Raw genomic sequence first — 21,999 nt, forward strand, 5'->3', positions numbered from 1 at the left:
GCCTGGCGAGGCATTTTCAGGCGACTGTTGAAAAGCGCATCGCCTCGTGTGGTTAGCACAGGCGTTTTTACATAGGCGCCCATACAAAACTGTCGCCTGCGCCGGTCGCGGCGACTGTCGCGGCGCTTTGTCGCCGCGACCGCAAACGCGTCGCTATCTCCCCGTGTGGAATAGCTTAGGGTGGTGGCAGATGTGGCTACTACTTAGTCGTTTTCCGAAGTTGCCTCACGAGGAAACTTCGGGCGACTTCGGAAATCAAAGCCAGCAGTAAGGCATTTCGGGTAGATTAGTCGCCAGAAGAAGAGGAGATTTGTCGCCGGGCGTGTGCCCTGACCCTAAGTTCTCCCAAGAAACCTGCTTTTCTTAAATTGTTAGAATTGTTTCTTTGCTTATCTCAGATTGTTACAAAAGTATCTAATTATCTATTATGCCAAAAGCCAATTAAATTAGAAACTGTGTATCTTTTTCTGGCTGATCAGTGCAGGAGATCAAAGAGAAAGTTGGGACATTTCAGTAACAAACCCAGGACTGGAGGCTGAGCTGTCAAAATCGGGTCTGTCCCATGAAAAACGTGACAGTTTGGAGGTATGATAACGGGTTTGTGGATAATGGATCCCATACCTGTAGAACATATCAGTCCAGGTGACCCTGCTCAATAGAGCTTACAATCTAAAGGAATATAGCCGCACCCGTGCGCATGTAAATACGGAAAAAGTAGCCCAGATCCTGCTCATAATAAGGGCACTTCCCTCCTAATAACAAGTTATTCCAGTGCCGGAGTCAGTTCTCAGGCGGGACAGGGAGTAATGTATGCGGCTTGGCTGAGCGAGTGCCGGGACACAAACACAGAGACACGGATCCCCCACGTCACAAAGCAGCTTTAGAATATCACAGATAAACAAGGAGACCAGAGTGTACCAGAACTGGCAGAATCCACTGAGTAAATAAACTGCGGGTGCTGCATTGTCTCCAGCTCAGATATCCCTGCCAAGTCCAGCACCACTAGATCTTCACTTGTCCTAATTCATCCTGCAGCAGCTCTTATTTGCCTAAAATCTCCAATTATTGGGATTCCACATGCAAGGGGTGCCATGCCATGTATATGTTTTGGGAGGGTTCCCACATGTCATGTTAAAGGAGAACTAAAGCCTAACTAAAGAAGTAGCTAGAAATGTTTTGTGCTTCTGTACCAGCCCAAGGCAACCACAGCCCTTTAGCAGTAAAGATCTGTGTCTCCAAAGATGCCCCAGTAGCTCCCCATCTTCTTTTCTGCTGATTCACTGCACATGCTCTGTGCTGCTGTCACTTACTGAGCTTAGGGAGCCACTCACAATATACAGTACACATAGAATAGAAATGTCACAATATAAGGCTGATTAGTAATTAATACACATAATTACTACATGGCAGCACAGAAACCAGTGCAATTAGCATCAGAATTGAATAATGAGCAAACCTGTAGCATCAGCTTATATTACAGCCAGGGAAGCTCATTTTCTGCTGGATAATTAGTGACGAGCCCTAAGCTTAGCTTCTCAACAGCCAATCAGAGCCCACTGAGCATGTGAGTGTCACAGACACTTTCCAAGATGGTGACCCCCTGTGACAAGTTTGAAGTCCTGGATCATTGCTGCTATTGACAAGCTCAAACTTTAGCCTCGTGCAATAAGTTCACTATATAAAATAGGACATTTCTAGCCACATTCATTTATAGGGTTTAGTTCTCCTTTAAAAGAGAAGGAAAGTCTTGCACACTTGGGGGTTGCCAAATGTTAGGTACCCCCAAGTGAATGTAATGACTTAATTGAAACCCCGGGTGGTGCTCCTATCAGCAGAAAACTGCACCGGGCCGGGGTTATACCAGTGACACCACTGAGCCATCCTCTTCCATCTTCTTCTTTCTTCAAATTTCCCAGGGCAGACACATGCACAGTAGAATGAAAAAGTGACTTTATAGTAAAAATTTGGCTTTTCGCTCTAATCCACATGCGCAGCCGTGAGAGGAAAGAAGAAGAAGGAAGAGGATGGCTCCGTGGTGTCACTGGTATAACCCCAGGCCGGTGCAGTTTTCTGCTGATAGGAGCACCAGCCCGGGGTTCCAGGTAAGTCAATACATTCACTCGGGGTTGCCTAACATTTGGCACCCTCAAGTGTGAAATAACTTTCCTTCTCCTTTAAAAGTGGATCTGTAGGTCAAGAGTAGAGGTTTTTAGACTTTTGACAGTTCTACCCTCCTCATAGACTGTTATATCAGTAATACAGCCATTGTTCCAGACATCTCTCTGGCAGCTTCACCCCAAATATCACCCTTAGACTGGGGTTTGTGTGTATTTAGCATAGCAAATGTATTCCACATAAATTAAAAAGCACCTTTAGCCTCTTTTTACCTTTACCCTCTTTTTACCTTTATCCTTCTTTTTTTGTATAGAAACATATATGTGGTGTAGTGATGAAGGCTCCCTAAAGGTCCTTAGTCTTATAATCAAAGGAGAAAGTAAGAGCCCACCAGGGTATTAACCGCTATCCCGGAACGCCAGTCTTATACTGTAGAGCAGGGGTCCCCAACTTTTTTTACTCGTGAGCCACATTTAATTGTAAAAAGAGTTGGGAGAGCAACACAAGCATGAATACGTCCATGGGGATGTCAAATAAGGGCTGTGATTGGCTGTTTGGTAGCCTCTTTATGTACTGGCAGACTACAGGAGACTCTGTTTGGAAGTGCACCTGGTTTTTATGCAACAAAAACTTGCCTCCAAGCCAGGAATTCAAAAATAAGCATTTACTTTAAGGTCACGGACAGCAAAATCCAAGGGGTTGGTGAGCAACATGTTGCTTGTGAGCTACTGGTTGGGGACCACTGCTGTAGAGGCTTCTTATTGTAAATTATGAAGTATTGAACATTTTTATGGAAATATACAAACTTTTAGTACCTTCTTTCACTTTTTTGCCAAAGCTCCTTGTGATTTCTTGAAGGACGGCTGCTCCGGTTGTTGGATCTATCCCTCCAAAGACCCAAGAGTCTCGATGACCACCCAATATTATGTACCTATCTGCGGAGGAACAGAGAAAGTTTTCAGCCCATTCAATTGCTCCTTTATTTAATAACCATATGGCAGGCTAATGTGCCTTACACAAGAGCGCTCATTTACTAAAATAGGCTCTCACTTGCATTACTGCAGTTGGCCAATCAGGTCTTTGCTTTCATTTTCTATTTTTTAGCAGACCGCTCAAAATTAATTTGCTGATTGGCTGTTTTGAGCTTGTGCAACTAGGCACCAATGTACTGTAAAGGGTCACTAAAATGGCAGAAGTTGTACAAATAGAGAAAATATAGGCATTTAACTCAGTACGGGTGCACCAAATGTGTCCATGTATTGAATTTTCAGCCTCAGTGAACGCAGCCCCTCATATTCTGCACATTAGATCTATCTCTTAGTAAATTTTCTTGCCTACATGGTGGAGGGCCAATAATAGAAGCCAGTGTTGACCAGTCCCTGTTTTTAAACCACACCCACTTTAAACCACACCCACTTTAAACCACACCCACTTTAAACCACACCCACTTTAAACCACAAGAACTTTGAGATCACTCAAAAATTGTGAAGCAAGCGTGTGAGCTCAAATATTTTTCTGAACACGAGTTTTCAAGATTTATCAATCAAAAAAATCTGTAAGCGAAAACCTGGGGAGATTCTATGAATGTCAATAAGAGATGTATTTCCAAATCGGTGCTATTTTTGTAAAAATCAATAGAATAATTAGATTTTCTTCACAAGATTTTTTTTTTAGATTGAATGTGACTCTACAAAGAGAATTTTCTTATCCCCCTCACCTGGCTCCACAGCTCCCCGGATGGTGCCAATAACATCATAAATCCTGGTAACTTCATTGTTGCTGTGGACATGCATTCTGACCTTTCTGTAACGGGGAGACATCAGTTATTGGACAAGGAAACTGGGTTCTGGGACTACAAGTCCATCCGTTCTCCATAACAGGTGGTGGGTGCACAGATTCTCTTGAAGGCAGAAGGACGTCAAGTCCAAGAACCCATCACTTCACAATGGAACAAGGTGTGGGAGGGGTTGAATGATACTGTGAGCCAAAGGAGAGTACATAGATAGACTATCATGGCTTCCTTTCAATCTGGTATGTTTGTGTAAAAAAAATCAATTTTAATTTGGAAGTTCAGAGATTATTTATGCAATCAATCAACATAAGCCCAAGTGAATGAGCTCATGTCAAAAAGGTGGGTGGGGGTATATTTTCCTTTTAAAGGTAAAGTGTAGTTTAAGGAATACTGACATGTTTCTATGAAAATCCATAGGCATGTCTCAGAATGATTTGCAGCACAAAAATCTATCTAAAGTCCCCAAAGGCCTCCACCATGCTGACCAGTGTTGGACTAGGGTGTCCAGGGTCCACCACCTTAAGGGCCCACACTCTCCCCCCACTAAAACGCCGTCACATATTCCCACCACATCCCTATCCCGGCCAGCAGAGAGGGTTGGTTCACAGATCCCGGCCAGCAGGGAGGTCTGGACAGGCAGCAGTCTTGCCCATAAGGTTCAGAGCCCACTAATTTTCTCCTAGTGCCCCGCCGGACCTGTGAGACCCTGGAAGTGGAACAATTCTACCATAGACTGGGTACTGTTTTTATTTGTATTAGATAATGGAAGGATCGCACCGCCTCAACTCAGTGTGACACAAGGAAAACAGTGTGGCTTCTTCTGCTTTCTGTCCCATTTGTGATAAGGAGGAACAGTTTACTCTTTAGATATACCTACATATTCCTGTGGATTTTCATAGGAATGTATCCCTTTAAAGAAAATAAGGCTTTGTCTTACCTCGTAGAAACGTTTTGTAGAAATCCAGGTCCAATGTTGTAAGGAACATCAAGGTTTCCTTTCCAAGTGCTTGGTGGTGAGGCTCCTCCCATTAGCCTATTAATATGTACAGCAAATGAACAGAAAGGTAGGTGTAAGACATTGAATCTATTAAATTGCATCCAAATATGTGTGTTTGCCCCTCTTCTTGTACCAAGTTATGCAACTGCTTCTGTTGATGTAGGAGAACCCTAGAACTAGCACGTCCTTCAAGCTGGTGGTGATTCCAGGGTTCCACTGTGGGCTGCATCAATAGGCACAGCAGACTTGTGGACTCTAAACAATAGTGTTTGGTCATCATTTTGACAAGAGTGGTAAATAGTTACACAATATCAACATTTCCCCATCTGAAATTGCACTTGAAACTACACTTTGGTTAATAAGTAAAACCTAGTGACTTAAAGGACTATAGCATGAACAAGGACTTGGACATCAGTAACGATACTTATACAGTACGATAAAAGTCCAGTAACTTACTTGAGTATTTCTTCTGCATCACGGTATCCAATAGGATGAACAGGAATGCTGGGAAGGCCCACTCCTTCATCAGCCTCATATCTGTATGTGAACTCTATGGATAAATGTATAATCATATACTTTTGAACTTATATTTTTACATATATTTTGAACTTATGCTACCAACGGATTAAAAATAAGATTTATTATGATCTATTAAGTGTGTGTTTTCTTTGTGCAGATAGAAACACTGATATCAGTAGGTGATAGTATGAACAGTGGAGGGAATTGTAGGACCTGGGGAGGGGATAGAAGAACCTGCGGATGGGATAGTAGGACCTGGGAATCGAATAAGAGGACCCGGGGAGGGAAAAGAAGGACCTGGGGAGGGAATAGAAGGCCCTGAGGAGGGTATAGAAGGACCCGGGGAGGGTATAGAAGGACCCGGGGAGGGAATAAGAGGACCTGAGGAGGGAATAGAAGGACCCGGGGAGGGAATGGATGGACCTGTGGAGGGAATATAAGGACCTGGGGAGGGAAAAGAAGGACCTGGGGAGGGAAAAGAAGGACCTGGGGAGAGGGTATAGAAGGACCTGGGGAGGGAATGGATGGACCTGTGGAGGGAATAAGAGGACCTGGGGAGGGGATAGAAGGACATTGGGAGGGAATAGAAGGACATTGGAAGGTAACAGAAGGACCTAGAGAAGGAAAAGTAGGACATTGGAAGGGAATATGAGGACCAGGAAAGGTAATAGAAGGGCGTGAGGAAGTTTTCCTCTTCCAATACTGAATTAGCACTGGTTCTTTGGATCCAACTTGTATTTACTAAAAGCTGCATAATACACCTTATTATAAATGAACATTCCTTAAAATAAACCAAATGTAAGTGCCATCAATATTATTTATTCAACCAAGAGGGTATTGAGTTGAAGCTGCAACTCTAGGCAGTTTTTCCCTAGGAGACCACTCATGATACATACACTGGGATCGACATATATCCATACATGGTATCCTTGCCCAGTACTGTAGGTCAATGAGCTCCATTGAAGCCTGACCCATGTTCTTCCTTTTATGCAATATGATAGAAGAGTACTGTGACCCTAGACATTCTTAGTAATGTCAAGAAAAATGTCATGCTCCTTTCATTTCAATGTAAAAATACTTGGTGCTACTTGGATAACCATCTGAGCCAAATATCTACATAAAATCTATACCAGAAGGTTATTCTCCTGTATAATTATTCAAATATTGACCTTTTGCTGGATAACCAGGGGTCAGTGGGTCTCCTGCACCATTCAGATTGAGGACATTTCCTCGTTGGACTCCACCACTTGGGAGATTCCAGCCATTGGGGTATGGTTCTACTCCAGGAGCACAGTAATCCACTGGATCAGAGTAAAGGATGATTCCCTTTGCACCAGACAATATTGCATTCTTCACCTAATTAAAAGAAATGGTAATTAGAGATACACTTATCCTATAATATAATAGTGGGCATGCTCCTTAGTCCCACCAGCCTCATAACAAGGTCACAGATATATAAAATAGGGATGAACCGAATCCCCGTTGAAAGATTTGGCCGAATACCGAACGGAGTCCTTATTTGCATATGCAAATTAGGGTCAGGAAAGGAAAAAAATCTTCTTTTGTGATGAAAAGTCACGTGATTTCCTACTCGCCCCTAATTTACATATGCAAATTAGGATTCGTATTCAGTTCTGCCAGGCACAAGGATTCGGCAAAATCCGAATCCTGCTGAAAAAGGCAGAATCTTGGCCGAATCCCGAACCAAATCCTGGATTTATAACATCCCTAATATAAAATCAATAAAGGCAAGATGGAGGAAAGAGAAAAACATCACAATAGATGGACATAGGAAGGTAGACAGTTTGTTTCCCAGATCTTTTCATGGATAAAATGCACAACAGTATCTTTTTTTAATAAGCTGGAGCACGTAAGTCTTAAAGGGGTGGCTCACCTTCAGGTTAACTTTTAGTATGTTGTAATAAAATGGCTAATTCTAAGCAACTTTTAGTTGGTCTTCATTATTTATTTTTTATAGTTTATGAATTATTTTCCTTCTTCTCATGACTTTATAGCTTTCAAAAGGGGGGCACTGACTCCCTCTAAAAACAAATCCTCTCTAAAGCTACACATTTATTGTTATGGATACTTTTTAACACTCATCTTTCTGTTCCGACCCTCCCCTATTAATATTCCATATTCTCATTCAAATCAATGCATGGCTGCTAGGGTAATTTGGACCCTAGCAACCAGATTGCTGACACTGCAAACTGGAGAGCTGCTGAATAACAAGCGAAATAACTCAAAAACCACAAATAATAAAAAATAAAAACCAACTGCAAATTGTCTCAGAATATCCCTCTCTACATCATACTAAAAGATAACTCAAAGGTGAACAACCCCTTTAAGGAATATTTTAAAGTGGATATACTGTGTGAAAAACAAGAAAGTGTCATTGTATTATCCTCTTTTAAATATAGAAAAAAGTTGTGTTTCAGGTTGGTTTATTGAAATGTTCCATGCTATGCTGCCTCCTTTCCCAGGCTGTGCAGCAGCTAGGCTGACCTGATAGGGAACTGAAGCCTGATTTGCTTGTGTGACTGCAGGGCTGTGATTGGCTTTCCCCCTCTTGCTGTGTTTAGTGACTGTTAGGACACACCCACCTCTCATTTATAACACAGACAGGGGCCATTGCAGAAGAATATATTCATTTATAGCCCAATCTGAACCAGCATCATATATTAGTCATGATGGCCTTCAAGACTGAGTTTATCCTGGAGAAAGTACTCACAAGTGCTCCGTAGGGCTCGAGTATCTCCAAAAAGCTTGAGTTGCCAGAATGAATATATATAAACATCAAATGGAGTCCACACTCTCAGGACTTAAAATAAACTTTTTTTATTTAATAAAAGCTACAAGCTGACGTTTGCAATACACTCAATATTGCAGCCAATTTGAGTTTCCAATAAGCAAATTAATAAAAAGTGGGGGTTACAAAACCGGTCTATCCACCCCAGCGACTATGGGGCAAATTCACGAAGCGCCGAACGCTAGCGTTAATTCGCTAGCGTTTGGCATTTTCGTTACTGCGCAAATTCACTAACAAACGCTGGCGTAGTTTCGCTAGTGTTACTTCGCACCCTTACGCCAGGCGAATTTTCGCTAGCGACGTAACTACGCAAATTCACTAACTTGCGCAGTGTACTGAACGCTACCTTTTACGCTAGACTTCCTTCGCCACCTCAGACCTGGCGAAGCGCAATAGAGTAGATAGGGATTGTTTCAAAAAAAGTCAAAATATTTTCTAAGTCCCAAAAAACGCTGGCGTGTTTTCTACATGATGGCTGATAGGCTGAAAAAGATCGAAAACATTTTTGGGGCTCCCCTTCTTCCCCCCTACATTTCCTAACTCATGGCAACTTACCTAGACAGTGGGCACATGTGTAGGGCAAAATAACAATTTTATTTGATGATTTGAAGGTTTTCTTGGCATTTGTAGTGCTGATACGTATTCCTCCATTGAAATTTGAATTTGGCGCCGTATGCAAATTAGCCTTCGCTAGCGTAACTTCGCTTTACTTAGTAGACTTAAGGCATGAAGACCCAAATTACGGAAAGATCCCTTATCCGGCAAACCCCAGGTCCCGAGCATTCTGGATAATAGGTCCCATACCTGTATGTGTGTGTGTGTATATATATATATATACATATATATATATACATATATATATATAAAACAATCATAATAAACCGCACTACACAGGTCTTTAACGATGCAAAAAGTGAAAAAGTTTATTCGACGTTTCGGTTCAAATACAAGAACCTTCCTCAGGTGGGGTATACATATATATGCACACATACATACAGGTATGGGACCTATTATCCAGAATGCTCGGGACCTGGGGTTTGCCGGATAAGGGATCTTTCCGTAATTTGGGTCTTCATGCCTTAAGTCTACTAGACATTAATTTAAACATGAAATAAAGCCAATAGACTGGTTTTGCTTCCAATAAGGATTAATTGTATCTTAGTTGGGATCAAGTACAAGGTACTGTTTTATTATTACGGAGAAAAAGGAAATCATTTGCAAAAATTTGGATTATTTGGATAAAATGGAGTCTATGGGAGCCATTCCGTAATTCAGAGCTTTCTGGATATCGGGTTTCCGGATAAGGGATCCTATACATATATATATATATATATATATATATATATATATATATATATATATATATAGGTACACAAAACTGGAGCACTCGTTATGTAGCAACAACTGCCTGGGTGCAGAATTCAAAAAATTATGTAAACCAAATTGCTGTACAAAAAACGCACAACCAGGTCTTTTCAAAGGTGTCCAAAAAACCAAAATTTTATTTCGACGTTTCGGCTTCTATACTGAAGCCTTTCTCTTGAGAAAGGCTTCAGTATAGAAGCCGAAACGTCGAAATAAAATTTTGGTTTTTTGGACACCTTTGAAAAGACCTGGTTGTGCGTTTTTTGTACAGCAATTTGGTTTATATATATATATATATAGGGTCAGGTTCTTGACAAAGGTTTTAGGCAGAGACCGAAACGTTCTATTAATCCCAGTGTGCACCAATTATTTAGGTTGTATTGGATACTACAGCTACCTTTGGTAGCACCTGGATGCTCTACATAGGCACAACTACCCTACAACATTGTTGCCAGTATCCAAAAATACAAACTGGAAAACACCCCCATATTTCATGGACTCCTCCATCTACTATTTTGGGCCCCTTGCCTGGGGGTCAGACAGGGATTTGGGTAACACATTCTTTAAACAGTGGAGCATGCACAGTTAAATGGTTAATAGAAACGACATTGTTTGGAAATCTATTTAAAAGGAAGTACGATCCACTCTTTTTTGTTTACAAAGATGGAAACGGAGTTTTATCACTAGAGGGAAGGGCGAGTGTCCCACTGGGATGAAAAACAAGTGTTTATCTCAGTTGTGCAATGATCCAGCGATACAATCTGCCGAGCACTAGGGATCAGTATGAAAGCAAAATGTCACATTCATCAGAGACAAGAGCATTCGGATATTTCTTTCAAATAGGTCCGCGTTGATTTCTTTAGAACGATTCCTTGCCAGAAAAAAAAAAAGCTTATTTTATTTTCGATTTCATTACGGTTTAATCCCACCGACATGTTAAGCGGATTATCAGTCTCACGGTTAATGAGCACATCAGCAGGAGCTACTTATTTATGCTAATGCGCAATAAAGGTGGCGCAGGCATCCGTCTCGTATGGTCAGTCTCGACTTTGATCTTGTAACAAAATGAAATTGTTCTTCACCGAGTGAATGTTTAATGCTTTCACTTTATTAATTTTAGCAATTTCCATTAAACTCCGTTGTGAAGTTGAAAAGCTTTACCACTGAGAGGGGGGTCATTCAAAAAGCCAGGAATGAACGCTTGATATGAAGAGCATGTTATGACTACTGAAATAATTACACAACATGAAGGATACATTTGTATAGAAGATATTTCATGTATAATGTACATATGGCATGATTAATTCAGTGCCAACCTTATGAATAATCCCTCCTGTTTCTTATCAGAAATACACTGGTGTTGGGGAAATTTAAGGACCCCCATACACAGGCCGATAAAACCTGACGGGCGCCCCCAATCGATATCTGACAGGGTTAAAGACCCAGACAGATCACGGCCACAACTGTTCGTTGATGCGGTCCCGTGATCGGACCAACTGTATTGCCTCAATTCTGAACCGATCGCTGGGCCCTAGGGACCACAATTGGATCAGCCCAATATCAGCCACCTCAATGTGGGCTTATTGGGGAGAAATACCGCCAAACGAGCGGATCTCCCTATGTATGGCCACCTTTAGCCTCCCCAAGCCTTCATTAAAATCCACCTACTGTATCTCTACATCTCCGGTTTCTCCATTTATATGGTTTAATAGCCTTTGATATTATGTCTGTCCAAAAAATCATCCAAGCCACTCTTAAAGGCATTAACTGAATCAGCATCACAACATCACCGGCAGTGCATTCCCCAACCTCACTGTCCTCACTGTGATGAACCCCCTACTCTGTTCCTTTAAATGAAACTTCTTTTCCTCTAGTCTGAAGGGGAGGCCTCTGGTACGTGATTCTCTTTATGGGTAAAAAGGTCCCCTGCTATTTGTCTATAATGTCCTCTAATGTACTTGTAAAGTCTAATCATGTCCCCTCACAAGCGCCTTTTTTCCCCCAGAGAAAACAACCCCAACCTTGTCAGTCTCCCCTCATAATTTAACTCTTCCCTCCCTCTAACCAGTATAGTTACACTTAGTCTCTGCACTCTCTCCAGCTCATTTATATCCCTCTTAAGGACTGGAGTCCAAAACTGCCCCCATACTCCAGATGAGGCCTCACCAGGGACCTATAAAGAGACATAATTATGTTTCATCCCTTGAGTTAATGCCCTTTTTTATACAAGAACTTTATTTGCTTTAGTAGCCACAGAATGACACTGCCCAGAATTAGACAACGTGTTATCTACAAAGACCCCAAGATCCTTCTCATTTAAGGAAACGCCCAACACACTGCCATTTAGTGTATAACTTGCATTTATATTATTTTTGCCAAAGTGCATAACCTGCATTTATCAACATTGAACCTCATTTTCCAGTTTGCTGCCCAGTTTTCCAGTTTAGACAAATCACTGTGCAAAGTGGCAGCATCCTGCATGGAACCTATAGTTCTGCACAATTTAGTCTCATCTGCACAAATAGAAACAGTACTTTCAATGGCCACCTCCAGGTCATTAATAAACAAGTTGAAAAGCAAGGGACCTAGTACAGAGCCCTGCGGTACTCCACTAACAACACTGGTCCAATTAGAAAACGTTCCATTTACCACCACTCTTTGTAGTCTATCTTTTAGCCAGTTCTCTATCCAGGTACAAATACTATGTTCCAGGCCAACATTCCTTCATTTAACCAGTAACCTTTTGTGTGGCACTGTATCAAATGCTTTAGCAAAGTCTAAGTAAATCACATCCACTGCCATCCCAGAATCGAGGTCTCTACTTACATTCTCATAAAAAGAAATTAAGTTAGTCTGGCAAGATCTATTACCCATAAAACCATGCTGGCACAAACTCATAGTATTATGATTTGCTATGCAGTCCAGTATCTTATCCTTTATTAACCCTTCGAAAAGCTTTCCTACCACTGACGTCAGACTAACGGGCCTATAGTTTTGTGGCTGAGAACGGGATCCTTTTTTGAATAGAGGCACCACATTAGCAATTCGCCAGTCTCTCGGCACTATGCCAGATCTCAATGAATCCTGAAAAATTAAGTAAAGAGGTTTGGCAATCACAGAGCTGAGCTCGCTAATTACCCTGGGATGAATACCATCTGGCCCTGGATCTTTGTTAATCTTAACATGTTCAAGTCTCTTTTGAATTTCTTCATGTGTGAACCATGCATCATTAGTTGTATTACTAGAATTGGGACTGTTAAGAAGGAAACCTTCACTTACTGGTTCCTCATTTGTGTAGACAGATGAAAAATATGAGTTCAGAATCTGCGCTTTTATTTTGTTTTCATCAACCAGCTGACCCCCTCTGATAGTAGGGGTCCCACCCCTTTCTGCTTCATTTTTTTTACTATTAACATATTTAAAAAATAATTTTGGATTTTTTTTACTGCTTGCTGCAATATCCTTTTCTATAGCAATTTTAGTTTGCCTTATAGCTTCTTTGCATGATTTATTGGCCTCCTTGTACCTTATAAATGTTTCGGCTGTCCCAGCTAACTTGAAAGCCTTAAAAGCAGGTCTTTTCTTACCCACCTCAACACCAACGCTTCTATTGAACCAAAAAGGTTTTGCTTTGCAACGACGTTCCTTGCTTACAAGTGGAATATACTGACAAGTAGATTTATTAAGCAGCATTTTAAAGACTTCCCATTTTTGTTCTGTGTTTAACCCTGTGAAAAGCATTTCCCACTTAATATGTTGCAGAGATGCCCTTATACTGTCACAGTTTGCACGTCTGAAATTTAGTGTTTTAGTCCCTTATAGAATTGCTTCTGCAACAGAATCTCAAAGGAGACCATGTTATGATCACTATTCCCTAAATGCCCCTCACCCACACAAATGTTAGAGATGAGTTCAGTATTATTAGTTATTACAAGGTCCAAAAGAGAGTTATTCCTAGTAGGTTCTGCTCAAACCAATAGTTGGGCCTTTATGTTGGGCTTAAACTGAAATAGACTTTAAAGGCATACCGTCATGGGAAAACGTGTTTTTTTTCAAAATGAATCAGTTAATAGTGCTGCTCCAGCAGAATTCTGCACTGAAATCCATTTCTCAAAAGAGCAAACAGATTTTTTTATATTCAATTTTGAAATCTGACATGGGGCTAGACATATTGTCAGTTTCCCAGCTTCCCCAGTCACTTGTGACTGCACTTTAGGATGGAACTACTTTCTGGCAGGCTGTTATTTCTCCTACTTAATGTAACTGAATGTGTCTCAGTGAGACCTGGATTTTACTATTGAGTGCTGTACTTAGATCTACCAGGCAGCTGTTATCTTGTGTTAGGGAGCTGCCATCTGGTTACCTTCCCATTGTTCTGTTGTTTGGCTGCTGGGGGGGAGGGAGTGAGTCTTATCACTCCAACTTGCAGTACAGCAGTAAAGAGTGATTGAAGTTTATCAGAGCACAAGTCACATGACTGGGGGCAGATGGGAAATTGACAATATGTTTAACCCCATGTCAGATTTCAAGATTGAATATAACAAAATCTGTTTGCTCTTTTAAAAAATGGATTTCAGTGCAGAATTCTGCTGGAGTAGCACTATTAACTGATGTGTTTTGAAAAAAAACATGTTTTCCCATGACAGTATCCCTTTAAAGTCTATTTCAGTTTAAGTCCAACATAAAGGCCCAACTATTGGTTTATCAGTCAGTCATAGTTTTAACAATGTCTAGAACAACAAATCTATAATCGCTCCAAAACTTACTCTAACTGACCTTCAAACTGGGCTTTCATGTGTATCGGAGAGAAATGCCCATTCTCCCCAATTCTCACCCAAACTGACCTTCATGTGCCCCTCTGCTCTAAGCTCAGCCTCACAGTTTAGGAACCACTACCTTTAGGATACAGAGCAGAGTTTTGTAGTTTATTTGGAATCTTTCATCATTTCATAACATTTCAACATTCCACCCCATACTCTCTTATTCCCTGCCCCTGCTTCTTGTCTGTTATTCATCACAAAATCACATCACTGTCATTATTCATATTACTCTCCCTTAGAGATGGTCTTACTTTGTTTCCTCGAAAGATTTTTCCATATCGAGCAATGACAATTTTCCCAGTACAGTTAATCTTCATATTTCTTTCCAAATGGAAAAAATCTTCTGTACGGCCGTAGTTTACATAGACAAGATCACCCTGGTGGAAAAAGACATAGTAATTAAATTAATTGATTTATTAGGAATCAAATTCCACAAGTTGTCTTTAGGGTGGTCCAAGAAAGGGCCAAAAGCGAACCAGCTGCTTCAGATTCTACAATAACAATCCCTGCCAATGATTTTAGGCAAGAGCTTATTCTCGGGCATAGTAGATATAGTAGGGAAGGCTGGTCCCTATAGTAACAGTGGATAATAGTCTCTGGGAAGGGAGTGTGACTGTGGGATAGCAGGTATAGTAGGGAGAGATGGTGCCTATAGTAACAGTGGATAATAGTCTCTGGGAAGGGATTGTGACTGTGGGATAGCAGGTATAGTAGGGAGAGATGGTGTCTATAGTAACAGTGGATAATAGTCTCTGGGAAGGGAGTGTGACTGTGGTATAGCAGGTATAGTAGGGAGAGATGGTGCCTATAGTAACAGTGGATAATAGTCTCTGGGAAGGGAGTGTGACTGTGGGATAGCAGGTATAGTAGGGAGAGATGGTGTCTATAGTAACAGTGGATAATAGTCTCTGGAAGGGAGTGCGACTGTGGGATAGCAGGTATAGTAGGGAGAGATGGTGCCTATAGTAACAGTGGATAAATAGTCTCTGGGAAGGGAGTGTGACTGTGGGATAGCAGGTATAGTAGGGAGAGATGGTGCCTATAGTAACAGTGGATAATATTCTCTGGGAAGGGAGTGTGACTGTGGGATAGCAGGTATTGTAGGGAGAGATGGTGCCTATAGTAACAGTGGATAATAGTCTCTGGGAAGGGAGTGTGACTGTGGGATAGCAGGTATAGTAGGGAGAGATGGTGTCTATAGTAACAGTGGATAATAGTCTCTGGGAAGGGAGTGTGACTGTGGGATAGCAGGTATAGTAGGGAGAGATGGTGCCTATAGTAACAGTGGATAATAGTCTCTGGGAAGGGAGTGTGACTGTGGGATAGCAGGTATAGTAGGGAGAGATGGTGCCTATAGTAACAGTGGGATAATAGTCTCTGGGAAGGGAGTGTGACTGTGGGATAGCAGGTATAGTAGGGAGACATGGTGCCTATAGTAACAGTGGATAATAGTCTCTGGGAATTGAGTGTGACTGTGGGATAGCAGGTATAGTAGGGAGAGATGGTGTCTATAGTAACAGTGGATAATAGTCTCTGGGAAGGGAGTGTGACTGTGGGATAGCAAGTATAGTAGGGAGAGATGGTGCCTATAGTAACAGTGGGATAATAGTCTCTGGGAAGGGAGTGTGACTGTGGGATAGCAGGTATAGTAGGGAGAGACGGTGCCTATAGTAACAGTGGATGATAGTCTCTGGGAAGGGAGTGTGATTGTGGGATAGCAGGTATAGTAGGGAGAGATGGTGCCTATAGTAACAGTGGATAATAGTCTCTGGGAAGGGAGTGTGACTGTGGGATAGCAGGTATAGTAGGGAGAGATGGTGTCTATAGTAACAGTGGATAATAGTCTCTGGGAAGGGAGTGTGACTGTGGGATAGCAGGTATAGTAGGGAGAGATGGTACCTATAGTAACAGTGGATAATAGTGTCTGGGAAGGGAGTGTGACTGTGGGATAGCAGGTATAGTAGGGAGAGATGGTACCTATAGTAACAGTGGATAATAGTCTCTGGGAAGGGAGTGTGACTGTGGGATAGCAGGTATAGTAGGGAGAGATGGTGCCTATAGTAACAGTGGATAATAGTCTCTGGGAAGGGAGTGTGACTGTGGGATAGCAGGTATAGTAGGGAGAGATGGTGCCTATAGTAACAGTGGGATAATAGTCTCTGGGAAGGGAGTATGACTGTGGGATAGCAGGTATAGTAGGGAGAGATGGTGCCTATAGTAACAGTGGATAATAGTCTCTGGGAAGGGAGTGTGACTGTGGGATAGCAGGTATAGTAGGGAAAGATGGTGTCTATAGTAACAGTGGATAATAGTCTCTGGGAAGGAGTGTAACTGTGGGATAGCAGGTATAGTAGGGAGAGATGGTGCCTATAGTAACAGTGGGATAATAGTCCTCTGGGAAGGGAGTGTGACTGTGGGATAGCAGGTATAGTAGGGAGAGATGGTGCCTATAGTAACAGTGGATAATAGTCTCTGGGAAGGGAGTGTGACTGTGGGATAGCAGGTATAGTAGGGAGAGATGGTGTCTATAGTAACAGTGGATAATAGTCTCTGGGAAGGGAGTGTGACTGTGGGATAGCAGGTATAGTAGGGAGAGATGGTGCCTATAGTAACAGTGGGATAATAGTCTCTGGGAAGGGAGTGTGACTGTGGGATAGCAGGTATAGTAGGGAGAGATGGTGCCTATAGTAACAGTGGATAATAGTGTCTGGGAAGGGAGTGTGACTGTGGGATAGCAGGTATAGTAGGGAGAGATGTGCCTATAGTAACAGTGGATAATAGTCTCTGGAAGGAGTGTGACTGTGAGAAGGAGAAGATGGTGCCTATTAGTAACAGTGGGATAATAGTCTCTGGGAAGGGAGTGTGACTGTGGGATAGCAGGTATAGTTAGGGGAGAGATGGTGTCCTATAGTAACAGTGGATAATAGTCTCTGGGAAGGGAGTGTGACTGTGGGATAGCAGGTAGAGTAGGGAGAGATGGTGCCTATAGTAACAGTGGATAATAGTCTCTGGGAAGGGAGTGTGACTGTGGGATAGCAAGGTATAGTAGGGAGAGATGGTGCCTATAGTAACAGTGGGATAATAGTCTCTGGGAAGGGAGTGTGACTGTGATAGCAGGTATAGTAGGGAGAGATGGTGCCTATAGTAAACAGTGGATGATAGTCTCTGGGAAGGGAGTATGACTGTGGGATAGCAGGTATAGTAGGGAGAGATGGTGCCTATAGTAACAGTGGATAATAGTCTCTGGGAAGGGAGTGTGACTTGTGGGATAGCAGGTATAGTAGGGAGAGATGGTGTCCTATAGTAACAGTGGATAATAGTCTCTGGGAAGGGAGTGTGACTGTGGGATAGCAGGTATAGTAGGGAGAGATGGTACCTATAGTAACCAGTGGGATAATAGTAATCTGGGAAGGGAGTGTGACTGTGGGATAGCAGGTATAGTAGGGAGAGATGGTACCTATAGTAACAGTGGATAATAGTCTCTGGGAAGGGAGTGTGACTGTGGGATAGCAGGTATAGTAGGGAGAGATGGTGCCTATAGTAACAGTGGATAATAGTCTCTGGGAAGGGAGTGTGACTGTGGGATAGCAGGTATAGTAGGGAGAGATGGTGCCTATAGTAAAGTGGGATAATAGTCTCTGGGAAGGGAGTGTGACTGTGGGATAGCAGGTATAGTAGGGAGAGATGGTGCCTATAGTAACAGTGGATAATAGTCCTCTGGGAAGGGAGTGTGACTGTGGGATAGCAGGTATAGTAGGGGAGAGATGGTGTCTATAGTAACAGTGGATAATAGTCTCTGGGAATGGAGTGGTAACTGTGGGATAGCAGGTATAGTAGGGAGAGATGGTGCCTATAGTAACAGTGGGGATAATAGTCTCTGGGAAGGGAGTGTGACTGTGGGATAGCAGGTATAGTAGGGAGAGATGGTGCCTATAGTAACAGTGGATAATAGTGTCTGGGAAGGGATTGTGACTGTGGGATAGCAGGTATAGTAGGGAGAGATGGTGTCTATAGTAACAGTGGATAATAGTCTCTGGGAAGGGAGTGTGACTGTGGGATAGCAGGTATAGTAGGGAGAGATGGTGCCTATAGTAACAGTGGGATAATAGTCTCTGGGAAGGGAGTGTGACTGTGGGATAGCAGGTATAGTAGGGAGAGATGGTGTCTATAGTAACAGTGGATAATAGTCTCTGGGAAGGGAGTGTGACTGTGGGATAGCAGGTATAGTAGGGAGAGATGGTGCCTATAGTAACAGTGGATAATAGTCTCTGGGAAGGGAGTGTGACTGTGGGATAGCAGGTATAGTAGGGAGAGATGGTGTCTATAGTAACAGTGGATAATAGTCTCTGGGAAGGGAGTGCGACTGTGGGATAGCAGGTATAGTAGGGAGAGATGGATGCTATAGTAACAGTGGGATAATAGTCTCTGGGAAGGGAGTATGACTGTGGATAGCAGGTATAGTAGGGAGAGATGGTCCTATAGTAACAGTGGATAATAGTCTCTGGGAAGGGAGTGTGACTGTGGGATAGCAGGTATAGTAGGGAGAGATGGTGCCTATAGTAACAGTGGATAATAGTCTCTGGGAAGGGAGTGTGACTGTGGGATAGCAGGTATAGTAGGGAGAGATGGTGCCTATAGTAACAGTGGGATAATAGTCCTCTGGGAAGGGAGTGTTACTGGTGGATAGCAGGTATAGTAGGGAGAGATGGTGCCTATAGTAACAGTGGATAATAGTCCTCTGGGAAGGGAGTGTGACTGTGGGAATAGCAGGTATAGTAGGGAGAGATGGTGTCCTATAGTAACAGTGGGATAATAGTCTCTGGGAAGGGAGTGTGACTGTGGATAGCAGTATAGTAGGGAGAGATGGTGCCTATAGTAACAGTGGATAATAGTCTCTGGGAAGGGAGTGTGACTGTGGGATAGCAGGTATAGTAGGGAGAGATGGTGCCTATAGTAACAGTGGATAATAGTCTCTGGGAAGGGAGTGTGACTGTGGGATAGCAGGTATAGTAGGGAGAGATGGTGCCTATAGTAACAGTGGATAATAGTCTCTGGGAAGGGATTGTGACTGTGGGATAGCAGGTATAGTAGGGAGAGATGGTGTCTATAGTAACAGTGGGATAATAGTCTCTGGGAAGGAGTGCGAACTGTGGGAAGCAGGTATAGTAGGGAAGAGATGGTGTCTATAGTAACAGTGGGATAATAGTCTCTGGGAAGGGAGTGTACTGTGGGATAGCCAGGTATAGTAGGGAGAGATGGTGTCTATAGTAACAGTGGATAATATTCTCTGGGAAGGGAGGTGTACTGTGTGATAGCAGGCCTATAGTAGGAGAGATGGTGCCTATCAGTAACAGTGGTAATAGTCCTCTGGGGGAAGGGAGTTGTGACCTGTGGATAGCAGGTATAGTAGGGAGAGATGGTGCCTATAGTAACAGCTGGGAATAACAGTCTCTGGGAAGGGAGTGTCGAGCTGTGGATAGCAGGTATAGTAGGGGAGAGATGGTGCTATAGTAACAGTGGATAATAGTCTCTGGGAAGGGAGTGTGACTGTGGGATAGCAGGTATAGTAGGGAGAGGATGGTGCCTATAGTAACAGTGGATAATAGTCTCTGGGAAGGGAGTGTGCTGTGGATAGCAGGTATAGTAGGGAGAGATGGTGTCTATAGTAACAGTGGATAATAGTCTCTGGGAAGGGAGTGTAACTGTGGGATAGCAGGTATAGTAGGGAGAGATGGTGCCTATAGTAACAGTGGATAATAGTCTCTGGGAAGGGAGTGTGACTGTGGGATAGCAGGTATAGTAGGGAGAGATGGTGCCTATAGTAACAGTGGATAATAGTCTCTGGGAAGGGATTGTGACTGTGGGATAGCAGGTATAGTAGGGAGAGATGGTGTCTATAGTAACAGGTGGATAATAGTCTCTGGGAAGGGAGTGTGACTGTGGATAGCAGGTATAGTAGGGAGAGATGGTGCCTATAGTAACAGTGGGATAATAGTCTCTGGAAGGGAGTGTGACTGTGGGATAGCAGGTATAGTAGGGAGAGATGGTGGCTATAGTAACAGTGGATAATAGTCTCTGGGAAGGGAGTGTGACTGTGGGATAGCAGGGTATAGTAGGAGAGATGGTGTCCTATAGTAACAGTGGATAATAGTCTCTGGGAAGGGAGTGTGACTGTGGGATAGCAGGTATAGTAGGGAGAGATGGTTGCGCTATAGTAACAGTGGATAATCAGTCTCTGGGAAGGGAGTGTGACTGTGGGATAGCAGGTATAGTAGGGAGAGATGGTGCCTATAGTAACAGTGGATAATAGTCTCTGGGAAGGGAGTGGTGACTGTGGGATAGCAGGTATAGTAGGGAGAGATGGTGTCTATAGTAACAGTGGATAATAGTCTCTGGGAAGGGAGTGTGACTGTGGGATAGCAGGTATAGTAGGGAGAGATGGTGCCTATAGTAACAGTGGATAATAGTCTCTGGGAAGGGAGTGTGACTGTGGGATAGCAGGTATAGTAGGGAGAGATGGGTCCTATAGTAACAGTGGATAATAGTCTCTGGGAAGGGAGTGTGACTGTGGGATAGCAGGTATAGTAGGGAGAGATGGTGCCTATAGTAACAGTGGGATAATAGTCTCTGGAAGGAGTGTGACTGTGGGATAGCAGGTATAGTAGGAGAGATGGTGCCTATAGTAACAGTGGATAATAGTCTCTGGGAAGGGAGTGTGACTGTGGGATAGCAGGTATAGGTAGGTGAGAGATGGTGTCCTATAGTAACAGTGGATGAATAGTCTCTGGGAAGGGAGTGTGACTGTGGCGATAGCAGGTATAGTAGGGAGAGATGGTGCCTATAGTAACAGTGGATAATAGTCCTGGGAAGGGAGTGTGACTGTGGGATAGCAGTTATAGTAGGGGAAGATGGTGCTATATAACAGTGGATGAATAGTCTCTGGGAAGGGAGTGTGACTGTGGGATAGCAGGTATAATGGTAGGGAGAGATGGTGTCCTATAGTAACAGTGGATAATAGTCTCTGGGAAGGAGTGTGACTGTGGGATAGCAGGTATAGTAGGGAGAGATGGTACCTATAGTAACAGTGGGATAATAGTCTCTGGGAAGGAGTGTGACTGTGGGATAGCAGGTATAGTAGGGGAGAGATGTGCCTATAGTAACAGTGGATAATAGTCTCTGGGAAGGGATTGTGACTGTGGGGGATAGCAGGTAATAGTAGGGAGAGATGGTGCCATATAAGTAACAGTGGATAATAGTCTCTGGGAAGGGAGTGTGACTGTGGAATAGCAGGTATAGTAGGGAGAGATGGGTGCCTATAGTAACAGTGGATAATAGTCTCTGGAAGGGAGTGTGACTGTGGGATAGCAGGTATAGTAGGGAGAGATGGTGTCCTATAGTAACAGTGGATAAATAGTCTCTGGGAAGGGAGTGTGACTGTGGGATAGCAGGTATAGTAGGGAGAGATGGTGCCTATAGTAACAGTGGATAATAGTCTCTGGGAAGGGAGTGTGACTGTGGGATAGCAGGTATAGTAGGGAGAGATGGTGCCTATAGTAACAGTGGATAATAGTCTCTGGGAAGG

At 42.9% G+C, this 21,999-nt stretch overlaps 1 protein-coding gene across 5 annotated transcripts in view; it reads right to left on the reverse strand.

The window, feature by feature from the left end:
- Window positions 1-21,999, reverse strand: part of naalad2.L (N-acetylated alpha-linked acidic dipeptidase 2 L homeolog) — a 65,923-nt gene that overhangs the window by 19,916 nt on the left and 24,008 nt on the right. For all 5 annotated transcript variants that reach the window (XM_018245319.2, XM_041581104.1, XM_041581105.1 and 2 more), the window contains 6 exon segments: window positions 14,669-14,794; window positions 6,593-6,779; window positions 5,361-5,454; window positions 4,845-4,940; window positions 3,833-3,918; window positions 2,931-3,050 (listed from right to left, as the gene is read on the reverse strand). In XM_018245319.2, coding sequence (XP_018100808.1) covers window positions 2,931-3,050; window positions 3,833-3,918; window positions 4,845-4,940; window positions 5,361-5,454; window positions 6,593-6,779; window positions 14,669-14,794 — 709 coding nt within the window.

This window comes from Xenopus laevis, chromosome 2L (genome assembly GCF_017654675.1).
Source record: "Xenopus laevis strain J_2021 chromosome 2L, Xenopus_laevis_v10.1, whole genome shotgun sequence".
Taxonomy (NCBI): Eukaryota; Metazoa; Chordata; class Amphibia; order Anura; family Pipidae; genus Xenopus; species Xenopus laevis.